We start from the raw sequence: 12924 nt of genomic DNA on the forward strand, positions 1-12924 counted from the left end.
ATCAAATCATCAATCAGAAATTTTCTTTGATTTCAATTAGTTCGAATTTTCCGAAATCAAACTTTCAATAGATTGCAAAGACCATAAAAGCTTTTCTTGTACAATAATAATAAAAGGATCAAAGAATATAAAAACCGACATTTTGTACTCTTATATATTATTGAGAAAGAAGTAAATATTTTACAAATATATAAAGTTTTGAAGAATACTAAAATGCAACAAACCGTATTTTTTTATTATCAATTTCCTGATTTTCAATAGGGGAACTTTAGAAAGATAAAAGTTTTCCAAAGTTTTTCTTATTGTTATCTATAAAATTGATGTATCTATTTATATTTAGTTTTGATTCTTTATTCTAAAAAAAAAACTCATTTTTCTCTAATTTTTGAGTATAAGGAAAATTCCACAATTTTTGAATATAATCAAGAGAGAATAGATGTCAGTCACTGGATTTAAATGAATAAAAGTGCTGACTAATTTTGATTTTTATACTGATTAACACCTTATTCTTTAAAATGTTTATTTTACATGGTTCCCTGAATATCTAACTCTGATATCTAGAGATATTATTTTGCTAGAATTTTGTTTAAAAAATTGACACACTATCATTGAGGAAAATATTATTTTAATGTTATTAATTACCGAGTTGTTGCTACAGGGTGATTACAACAAGGAAACACGATTTAGTGAGCAGTGGGATCGTCTACAAAGGGATTTCTCATGTTGCGGAGTGACGGATCCACAAGATTTTGGATCACGTTGGCCACATACATGCTGTGAGCCAAGTTCAAATGTAAGCGAAGTTTGCGAACCAACGTACGCCAAAGGTTGTGAAGAATATTTAATGGATTGGCTGAGAAAAACCGCGGACCTACTCTTTGTCCTTGGTTTCTGTGTTATCGCTTTTACTAAATTATGTTTTCTCGGAATTCTTCGTTACGAAATTCGAGAGATGATACAAAAAATACAACTACTACGTGAACCACCACCGCAAACAACCACATTTATACAATCCTTTTCACAAGGACCTCTGGATACGACGAACAACGGAAATATCGTGCGTCGTACAACACTGCCGACGGTTACGGTACCTTCCGGTAAGTTATAATTTTATCCTTGCATTTCTTTAGGTGGAATTTATGTCCGTTGAAATTAGAAGAATCTCTAAATTTTTGCAGGTAATGCATCGCTGTTACTTCAAACAGACGAAAGTGTCGTTAGTAAACATCCATTATTAGCAAATAATTTGCAAGATGGAGGTGCAGATAGTGATACGAACAGTCATTGTGCTCTGATATTGGAGGAAACAACTCCCACCACAACAAATTACAATTGTAATTCAAAAGAAAAAACTAATGGCAACAATAATTACGAAATGAGAGAATTTAATAGAAGACTAACACTTTCAAATGGTGGAAGTCCAGGGGTTGGTGTGACGATCGGAAATCAGAGTAAACGAACCTGACTATGGAAATTCTGGCGAAACACTTCAAATCGTTTTCTTTATAAAAATAATCGACCTGCCGAGCTATCAGTATATAAGTGAACAAACATTTTTTTTTCTCTCTCTTTTTTTTCAAATCCAAAAGATGAGCCAAAGGCTGAGACAGGATATGCCTTAAAAAAAGAAACCAGATATGCATGTAGATACAAAAAACAAAAAAGAAATTAAGGCCGGACCTATTATATACTATACCAAAAAATCACAAGCATGCAATTATATAATTCATACATATACATAAAACACTTTCCTAATCGGCCTATTATTTTTCACATTTTTCTCCCATGTATGCATAATTAATTTTCTTTTTTACTATATATAAAACATTATAGCCAAAGAAGATGAAGAAGAAGAAGAACTTTGAATAATATAGTCAGAAAAAAGGAGTAAAGTCGACAAAAACTGTACAATAACTTAAGTTATCAAAGGGCAACACCAATTACTTGAGGTTTTTTCTTTTTAAATTATTAGACTGAAAAAGTGCAGTCAATTGGCCTAGTTTAATACAGAATACTCGTGTTTTAAAACCAAAACTATAATAAATCCGCAAATATTTTATAAACTTTAAAAAGGAGAAGTTTTCTTTTCTTTTAAAATAACTATCTTTAACGTATGTACATAATATAAAAGCAAAAGAAAACGCGTGACCACATCAAATAAAAGATTATCCTGCCGTTTCTGTTTTTTTCTTTCTTTTCTCTTCTTAAATTGAAGCTATTGCTCTGAACTATTTCAAAGACTGTAAAACGCCACTCGAACTCAAGACGTCCATAAATATGCTTTTATTCGATTTTTACGACAATAGCTTTCCTACTGCAGTGTTTTACTTTAAAACAATTGAACGTTTTTCGATTATTCGAAAGCAAATCAAAAATAATTTTTAAAGAAAAGAAAAATCGTACGTATAAGTAAAAAAAAATTGCAAATTTCAATGATAACGCACAATTTGTTTAATTTCATTAAATTATGTTAATTTCAAAAAGATTACTTTCATTTTCATCCGATATTTTGAGATTTATAAAAAGTGAATTATTAATTCAAATTGTCATCTCTCTCTATTTCTTTTCTTTTCTTTATTGAAAAGGAGGGAAAAAAGAAAATAATTATAATCATTACAAATCCTAAATAAAATAATCGTTTAATTTTTGCCGATTTCTCTAAATTTAATTGTATCAAAAGTAAAATTCTTTGAGAATTTTCCTCTATATGTTCCAAAAATTTTGAACGTTCAAGTGAACGAAATATTCTTTTTCAATCTAAACATTTTCAAAGATTCGTCATTGAATGAAATGAACCAAAATAAATGAAAATGAAAAACAAATTAAATTTTGAAGCTTTATGAACTATTTTTTAATTTGTGACGTAGTGTAATATTTGAATTTGAAAAAGAAATAAATATATTTTATTTATTTGAACGTTCACATCTTTAAGGACATGTATTAGTGCATATATTATTTGAAAATTATGTCCTAAAATTCTGAACTTTCAAATGAACGAAATTTATTTATTTCCTCTTAAAATTTAAATTCTACTAAAATAATATTCTGTCAAAATATAAAATGAATAAATTATAAAGATTTGAAATGTTTAATTTCGTTACTGCTTTTTCTCGTAGACAGTAATTTTCGAAAATAATTATATAAAAAAAAATGTTATTTTATTTTAACGTTCAGAACTTGTGAGTTCTTGACAATTATGTTTATGAACTAATAATTAATTATTTAATTAATAATAATTAATTTTCCGATGTCGATCATCATTCATATTCATTGTTGATGTTATTAATTTTTAGACCAGTTGATTTAATATTTCCTTTTTGTTAAAACCTTTTTTTCAAAATTATTTTGTAATAAAAAGTCTAAATGCAGTATTTAGGTAGGTGATCACTTTTTCTAAAAAATGTTTTCTAATTCTTTTTTCCTCTAAAAATAAAATTTCTAATGATTCTAAAAATTATTTTTAAATAGAGTTTTTAAATTTATGTTGTGACAAACATTTATTATTGTTAATTTATAAACTTAATATTAAAAAAAAAACATTGTGTTCTGCAAGTTTTTAACCTTCAAATGAAAGAAATATTTAAATTTAAAATATTTTCATAAATTACTGATTGCAATAAAAAATTAAAAACTTTAATTTTACATTTAGAAGCTTTGCAACTAATTTTCTGATAGTGACACAAAATTATTGTAATAAAAATTTAGTTTGAAGAAGAATTAACTAAATTTCGTTCAAGTTCTCAACATTCAAATGAACGAAATTTATTTCTTCTTCAAATTCAAATTCAAATTTTTATTGCAATAATATTACGTCTCGTATGAAAAATTCTTTACAATGATTCAAAATTTTTGATTTCATTTTTTATATCATCCAGTAATTTTAGAAAATATTTATATTTGTCAGAAAATTTCTTTCATTTGTTCAGAACCATTTTTCATTAAAAAAAATTTTAGAAAATAAAAGATTAGAGAAAAGGTTTTTAGAAAAACTGTCCCCTAAAAAAAATATATTTATTTATTTCATTCAAATTCAGTGTTTTTGAGATCAAAACATCAAAAAAGTCTCTTGTTTAATTAACAACCAAAGATTAAAAATATTCTCCATTCAAAGATACTTTTATTTTGAGAGGATAAATTGAGAGAATATTAAAAGAGAATTTTCCCTTGTAAAATAAATATTACTTTTTTCTGGATAATAACAAAGTGTAAAATTATCAAACTTTCATTTACTCGTATTTACCAAATTAAATATGTATTCATTTTATTACTTTTTGTGTAATGGAAGATAATTAAATGAAATTAAAGTAATATTGAGATTAATGAGTATTTTAGAGAGACAATTTGAAATAACGATTGACGGTAAAATGTTAAACGAGTATATTTATTAGCACGAGTAATCTGTATTGATTTGTATATTATTCACTAAATTGCTAAGATAAGAGTATAACTAAAAATAAATGGCTTCCTAGTTAGGTTGTAATTGACTGTAGGGTAACGCGAATTTGAAAAATGAGAAAGGATGTTTATTAGTATAAAATAATAAAATGTACGTAAATTAAAAGATTACTATTGAACTTATATAAGCAATATATATATCGGTCGCCCGCTTATTAAGTGAAAAACATGTTTTTTATATGTCACCATAAAGAAAATTACCCTCCCTCCCTCCCCCCAAAAAAACATATTAATATATAAATATATAAATTTAATATTACAAAAATACTTTGAATAATGATAAAATTCTACATGCGTTAGCTTTTTAGAAGCTCAAAATGGCTTTCGAATCCACTTAATGTACAATATAAAAAAACTTACAAAAAGTACCTATATTTAGACAACAGGGTAAGATTAACATAATAATCATTTAATTTTGCAACCTCATTATAGTACCAAACTGAAAAAATATATTAAAAATATTTCAATCAACATACTAATAAAAAAAAGGCTGGAATTTCTTTCGAATCGAAATAATATATAACAAATTTCTCTCCCAATGGAATTAAATTTTAAAAAATGATATAAAATCCCGAGAAATTACATAATGAGTAGAATTTATTCGAGGAAAAAAATTTCTGAAAAATCGACTGAAATTTCATAGCTTCTTTTAAATTCAATCAATCGCAAAGAGTGTGTCATTTAAAAAAAAGAACATTTGAGATCAAGATTAAGTCAAATTATTATTAACGAAAGAAAATCGTTAAATCTGTAGAATTAAAAATTGAGAAACAATTTATTAATTATTAATTTCTATTATTTGCTATTTTATTTTTCATATTCAATTAACGGACGTTTACCTAAAATTATATAATTGTTGCAAAAAATTTAATGAAAGTATTAATTATTAATATTTAAATAAAATTATTACTAAAAAGAGTAAAAAAAATTTTTAAAAAACTTAAAACGAATTGTTTAAGTTATATATTTTCTCTTTACAAGATACTTTAAAAAAAAAAACTCTTTGTATTGTTTGTTAAATTTGTTATAAGGACATTCTCCATTTGCTATTAATGGCGAAAATCAATTTTCTTATTCTAATTTCAGTGGAAAATATTCTTCATTCTACGTATTAAATAAAATTTTTGAAAATTCCTTTTAGTTGAATAAAAATAAAAATTTGAATTAAGTTTCAATGCTTTTTTTCTTATATAAAACAATGGAAAATTTATAAATATTTTGTTTTCATGTATTTTAAGAAATTTTTTTATCATATTTAAAACGTGCACAAAAGAAATATTTTCTGTAAAATTTAAATAAGAAAATTTAAAGAAAATCGATTTTTTAAAAGAATAGCATCCGAAGAACCCTACTTAATTCATCAAGATAAATAAGTGATTCTACAGATTTTCAATATCCTCTAAGGTAGTTGACTTACATCAGTCTCTAACAAAAGTTAATTCTAGAAATTAAAAAATTTAAACAAATTTTCATTTATTTTTTAATGACGTTTCTATTTGATAGAATAAATTACTTTTTATTAAATATTATTAAATATGAATTATTACTGCTCTTGGTTTCTTATAATTAATAATTACTATTAATATATTTTAATCAATAATTCATATTTTTTAGTTATTTTACATTTTACATTTTGTATTTTATTAAAAAATATTTTTTATATCGAAAAGATTAATTACTAACAAAATAAATGTAAAAACTTAAATTATTTTTCAATTTTAATTTATTATTATTTATTTAATAGTAATATTTATTATTATTTATTAAATATTAACATTTACTATTATTTATTTAATAAATAATATCATTTCCCTTTGGAAATAATTTTTAGAAAATATTTAATTAGAAAAAAAATTTTTGCTGAAATTAATTATATTTGCAATAATTATAAATAAATAATAACCAAAAAAGTGAGAAACGACCAATAAAAAATAAATTTCGAGTTGTTTAAAAAATATTATTGACTTTTAACAGTGACTATATCGTGTGGGTGCATCTAATTTAATTTATTTAAAAAAAAAGAATAAAAATCATCGAACTATATTCAGAAACAAATATCAAAAGCTTACACGAATCGCAGGCAGCAGGCACATTTACAACTAGCCTTTATCATTAATTATGTAAATAAAATATTATAATTAAGAAATAGATTTTGATTGTAAGTAACATATAAGGCTGCAGTGTTGACGTGAACCGCCCAATCATATAGAAACTTCATGGCATTTTAATTCATTTTTTTCCAAATATAAAAAAAAAATCAGTAGAATTACTTTAAACTAAAATTGTTCAAATTTACCGTTATTTATAATTTATAAATTATAAATATTATTCTTAATGTTATTATCATTTTCATTATCATTATTATAATAACAAAAAAAATAACACAATGATGATAATAACAATTATTATATTTTTTTTGTAAAAAATTATAATTATTATTGTCATTATTAATAAGATTTAATCAAAAAAGATTTTTCTAAAAGGAAAAAATTTGTAAATAATTTTTTTATATTTTCAGAAAACGAAAAAAAAAATTGAATAACATTTTTTTTTAGAGATTCCGAGCATTATAAAGATTATTCTCAGTATATTCTGAAAATAATTTTTATATTAGAATATGTGGGCGGGAATGGAAAACTTAGTCAATTGAATTCATTACAAATTAAAACGGAAACAAAAGAAAAATCTTCGGGGAAAATTTGAACAATTCTAGTTTTTCCTTTTTTCTTTATTATTCGATTTTCAATGAATTATTAATGTTGATACTTCCATGAACCGATTGATCACAATATCTCTACACACGTATACACATTATTGCCACGAAAAACTGCTTTAGAGTATTTAATAATTTGTAAAAAAAAATCAATATTTTATCTTTAGGACGTTTAATACATATAAGGTTACACAGTGAGAAAGAGGGAGCTTTAAATAGTGCCTGCTTAAAATCCAACAACTATAGCTTAATTGTGAGATGGGAAATTATATTCATAATAATCTAATGATTCAATGGATTGATAGTATTTTAGATATTACTCCTATAGAATGTATGAATGAAAGCAAGAAATTTAATTTCAATTATTTTTATTCTTTCATTCAAGTGTAATTAATTTTTCTGGTTCTGTTAAACAATGAAGTGGAAATCGTTTTTCTTTAGTGTCAAGAGGTCTATTTTGTGAAAAAAAGAAAAATCTATACTTTTTCTGTATATAAAAAAAATGAATGAAAAGCGAAAATATGTATAAAGAGTGCTCAAGAAATATTTAAATTTTTAAGTTAAAAAGTATAATTTATTTATTCTGTATAGGTTCTAATTTATATCATACAATTATATTGCATAATTATATCATATAATTAAAAATACCTACAGATTAAAAAAATTATATTTATTAGTATTTTTATTTATATACATTACTATAAGAAAAAAAACAGAAATTTTTTTCACAACTTTCAAGTATCGATTTTAAAAAAAAATTTGCAAAAAGTATGTCAGCAATTTTTTTTTAAATACTTAAAATATCGAATTTTCAGAATAGTTAAATGTATTTTTATAAATACTTTAACGATTTTGAATATAAAAAAAATATTTTAATAACAGAGAAGAAATTTATGAAGAATATTTTTTGAATTCTCTCAAAAATAACTTCGATTTGCCTTAATTTTATTTTAGGAAAAAATTTTCTTTCTCTCTTTGAAAATAATTTCAAAAAGGCCTCACTTAGAAACAATTAAACCTGTGATTATGGGTTTTGTCAAAATTCCCCGTGAACACTGTGTGTTCTGTTGTAGCAAATTCCCATTTAAACTGTTTTGCATTTAAATAATAAAATGTATGATCACTTATAATTAAAAATGAGTAACTTATGAAACATACGTAGAATTATATGCATTTTCTGTATAACTGTGATTATTGAAAGATTTATCTTAGTTGTGTATCTTTTGACACCAAATTTTTACTAAACAAAAAACAAAAAAATCTTGTCGAATTCTTCGAAAATCTAAATTTTTTCATAATATTGAGAATATTCACAACTATTGTTACAATTCACAGTAATAATTAATACTTATAATACTAATTATTTATTTATATTATAATTTAAATATATTTTAATTATAGTACGAATAATTATTAGTAAAAGTAATTTAACAAATAAAAGTAATCAATTTAAAATTTACTAACAATTATTTAATTATATTATAATTATAATGCTAATAATTATTAGTAAAAATGAAAAAATAAAATTTACAGTAAATTTTAAAATAGAAATTCTTATAAAAAAAATTACTATGGAAAAAATATGACAAAATTTGGTTAAAATACAAATATAAATTTTTCTAGATTATAAAAATAGTAATAAAAAGTCTTCATAGAAAATATCTAATTTTTTCCTCTTTTAAAGCACGACTAAATAATAATTCTAATTATACATTAAAATAATAGAATTATTAAAAATTATTTTCAATAATCTCGTATAAATTTTTCTCAACTGCAAGTAGATTACAGAAAAATTATTAAACGGAAAAAAAATTCATTCCATTTTTTTTTTAGAAAATAAGAGAAATTCCGTTTTATTAATTCTCTTCATAATTTTTATCACTTTCAATTATGAATAATTCATTGGATTCGTTTAATGAATACGTAAAACATCAGTTCGCTTTTTAATAAAATTAAAAATAATCCTAAAAAATGACAATAAAAAAAAAGATTTAATTATTTAAAGAAATATCTTAAGTTATCTCGCTGTATAAAATGAACTCTTTTTTAAAAATTGAATTTCACTTCTTCCTTAATTTTACAAAAATGAAAAATTCACAATTGAAATATGATAAATATTCGAATAACAAATGTGACAATGCAACAATAGTTCTGAAAATTCTTGAATACTTCATTTCTTTTTCTTTACTTAAGCGCACCGATAAATATACCCATCTAAAATTTATAAAAAAAAACATATTTTCATAGCTACACAATAATTTTTGCATGAACATGATCGAGTGCATGATTAAGTTTACAAAAAACCATTCGTTTATAAATTAATATGTAAGAAATTTTTCAAATTGAATGTTAACAATTAGAACATTCTAAATTCGTTAGTTTAAAATTTTTATCATTGAAAATTTGTTATTAAATTTTCCTTTCCCCATGTCTCAGTAAAAAATTGATTTACGTGTTTAAACTCGATAAATCTAAATGTGTATATATATGAAATCATAAAAAATCGTCGTAATTATGTATGTAAATATTATAATACTTAGTTTAAATTGATATTAAACTGATTCGGTTATTAATATTAGCTTAATATACATATAAATATATATAATAATAATTATAATAATAATAATAATTAACGAAATGGGACTCACCGTTATCTGAAGTTCCTTCACCTGCAAAATCGTGTCGAAAACAGCTCCACCAATAACCACCTTGAAAAAAAAGAAGAGTAAAAAATAATGTAAACAAATTATTTAGCTAGTTTATTTAAACGTTAGTTAACTGTAATAATGGTACTGGATTTGTATAATCTAATATTTCGGTAGAGAGTGTACAGAGTTGACAAAATAATGTTCGACAATTTGCTTTACAAGAATATAATTTTTAAAAATAATTCAAGTTGTAATTATTTTTTAATCCACTCTAATCAAAATTTGAATATTTACAGAATATAATGTGTTATCTGAAATTAGCGTCGTCGATAAAAAGTCAAAAAAACATTTTCTTTCTTCAAAACCAAAAAAAAATTCAACAATTTTTTAAAATGATTTTGTAGTTAAATAGTTAAATGGAAAATTAAAGAATTCTAAATGAATGAAAGCAGTAAAATTAGTGCCATTTTCGAAACTAAAAAAATCATTTTTGACGCTGAGCGTCGACGCCAACTTCAATAAACAATTGTTTATCTTAGAAAAATTTAATTCTAATAAAAAAAAATAATTTATTCTTGAAATACGTGAATATTTAAAAATTTTTTAGTACTTAAGGCCTCGGATGGACTTTAAAACCTAAAAAAATTGTTTTAGTCGATTCAAATGATGAACAAAATTCGAAAAAGTCGTTTATTTTATTCAGAGTTCTACCTAACTGCTCCCTGATTTTTAAAAAAATTTTTAACTTTTTCCCTTATTTTGATAATAACTTCAAATCCTAAGTTTATGCAAAATTAAAATATATCCAAAACTTTTTTACATTTTTTTCAGAAACACGATTATTTTTAAAAACTTGGAATAAAATTCTTCAAAATTCAAAATAAAAAATTTATTTCTATAAAATTTGACAAAATTTACAATTGTCTGATAATTTTCAATTAATTACTTTCGGGAATAAATATAAATAAATAAAATAATTTAATAATTATTTTCAAAAAATATTTATTACTATTTTTCGAAAACCCAATTTTTTCAAAATTTATGAATTCAGTTGTTCATAACTTTAATAAACTTATTAAATAAATATTTAAATGCCTTTTGTATTATATTTTTTCATGGGAGTCTAAATTAAAAAAAAATTAATTCCAAACCCTCTGAAATTGCATTACATTTAAAAATTTGCGACTGTAATTTTTCCAAAATTTAATTATTTTCTAGAATTTTTATCTAAAATGATTCTAAAGTTTTATAATTTTTTAAATGCAGATTTAAATATATAATAATTAAATTTCTACAAGAGTTGAAATTTACAAAAAATTTTAAGTTAAAACCTTACGAAATTTAATTATTTTTAATAATTGTTACTGAAATTCTCAAAAATTCAATTATAGTTTCTTTTAATAAAATTTGTTTCTAAATCAATTTGGTATTTTTAATAATTTTGAAAAAGTTGCATGAGAATTCAATTATTCAAAATAGAAGGAACTTCACTTAAAATAATCAAAAATTCAATTGTTTTCAATTTAATTTCACTAAATTTTGATTACCTATTCGGAAATTTTTACATTGAATCTGTTTAAAATATCCAAACAATTACTATAATAAATAGCTCTTTAAAAAAAATTTTACTCAAAATTTTTAGTGAATTTAAATTGAAAATAATGGAATTTTAGATTTTTAATTAAAATTATTCTAAACTCAAATCTTGAAAAATTTCAATTTAAAGCCTTTTGAACTTTAATTATTTCTACGAAAACTCTTCCAATATTCAAAGATTTTCTAAAATTTCTAAGCTAAATTCTTTTCTAAATCAATTATTTTGAATAAGTTTCAGAAAATTCAAAAAAGAAAAGGAAAGTTCACTTAAAATACAATTTAAAATTCAATTTTACAAAATTTGGACTATTCAAATTTTTTCAATTAAGTTTATTTTCAAAAAAATTTCTGCAACAACTCTTCTAAAATTCAATTATTTTTTAGAGTTTTTAATTAAAATTTGTCTCTAAATCAATTATTTTGACTAATTTTTATGAAATAAAAGTAAAAATAGTCGCATTTTATTAAAATAAGTCAAAAAAGTCTAATTTTTTAAAAATATTTGTAAAAATAAAAAAAATCATATTATCCGAGGCCTACATATAAAATTAGAACATTTTCTTCACAATAATAAAAAATTACTTACAGGTCTTCCTTTCGAACCAGAAGTTTCTTCAACATCATTTTCAGTTTTAGAATTAAGATTTCTTGCTATTTCCGCAGCAACTTTTGCATTGTTTGTAATTAAAGCGATATCTGAAAAAGAAAAGAATTTTCAACAAGTTCATTAATATTATTTAATACTATTTCTATTAATTTAATGAAATTATAAGAAGTTACATTAAATTAAAATTCATCATAATAAAAATATAGTACTAGATTGCACTGATTGTCCAACTGTGAGTTCAGCAAGTTCTTGCAAAAGAAATGGAGTAATTTCTTTTCCAGTAATATTATTTTCATTTGCTTTTAATAGAGCTTTTTGTATATTAATTTCAATCTCATTAGGATCGAGTGCATGACTTTCTGGAATAGGAACAGCGAACAACAACCCAGAATTAATATTTAATGCTCTTTGAGTTCTAATTAAAGATGCAGCTTCCATTGCATTTGATAATTTCATAGGCGCTTTTATTTTATCAAAAGTCTCACGACTGTAAAATGCCGGGAAATTATTACTTTCGCCAATTGTTATGACAGGCACGCCTTTTGTTTCCTGTCAACAAAATTTCTTTTTTTTCATTCATTCATTTTTTGAAAATATTCATTATTTAATATATTTAAAATAAAAATTCATTAATTATTTATTTCCCGATTTAATGTAATTATTTGTTTTCACTTCAATAGTAAATGTTAAATTATTTCAATGAAATTCAAGTTCTTTGCAAATTTAATTCTTTTAAATAAATTAACGAATTTATATTTATTTAATTTTATTAATTATTTATTTGTATATAAATTTTATTAATTTTATTGTATTAATTTTATTGTATTTAATTTTATTATTAAAAATTAACATTGATTAATCAACTCTATTTTATTTATTGAATTTTATTTGTATTTAATTTTATT

The 12924-nt window shown here is 22.4% G+C and overlaps 2 protein-coding genes across 4 annotated transcripts in view; one reads left to right on the plus strand and one right to left on the minus strand.

Annotated features, from left to right (window-relative positions):
* The window catches only part of LOC122507696, a 29019-nt gene extending 26624 nt beyond the window's left edge, over positions 1 to 2395 (plus strand). Inside the window, exons 3-4 of the mRNA XM_043620553.1 lie at positions 659 to 1097; positions 1179 to 2395. Of these exons, the coding sequence (XP_043476488.1) occupies positions 659 to 1097; positions 1179 to 1465 (726 nt within the window). The 3' untranslated portion in view covers positions 1466 to 2395. The remainder of the gene's footprint in view (positions 1 to 658; positions 1098 to 1178) is intronic.
* Positions 1 to 12924, minus strand: part of LOC122507695 (pseudouridine-metabolizing bifunctional protein C1861.05) — a 74180-nt gene that overhangs the window by 57582 nt on the left and 3674 nt on the right. For all 3 annotated transcript variants that reach the window (XM_043620550.1, XM_043620552.1, XM_043620551.1), the window contains exons 4-6: positions 12229 to 12568; positions 11999 to 12108; positions 9817 to 9876 (exon numbers count right to left, since the gene is read on the minus strand). In XM_043620550.1, coding sequence (XP_043476485.1) covers positions 9817 to 9876; positions 11999 to 12108; positions 12229 to 12568 — 510 coding nt within the window. The remainder of the gene's footprint in view (positions 1 to 9816; positions 9877 to 11998; positions 12109 to 12228; positions 12569 to 12924) is intronic.

Source organism: Leptopilina heterotoma, unplaced genomic scaffold, assembly GCF_015476425.1.
Source record: "Leptopilina heterotoma isolate Lh14 unplaced genomic scaffold, ASM1547642v1 Lhet_51, whole genome shotgun sequence".
Classification (NCBI taxonomy): domain Eukaryota; kingdom Metazoa; phylum Arthropoda; class Insecta; order Hymenoptera; family Figitidae; genus Leptopilina; species Leptopilina heterotoma.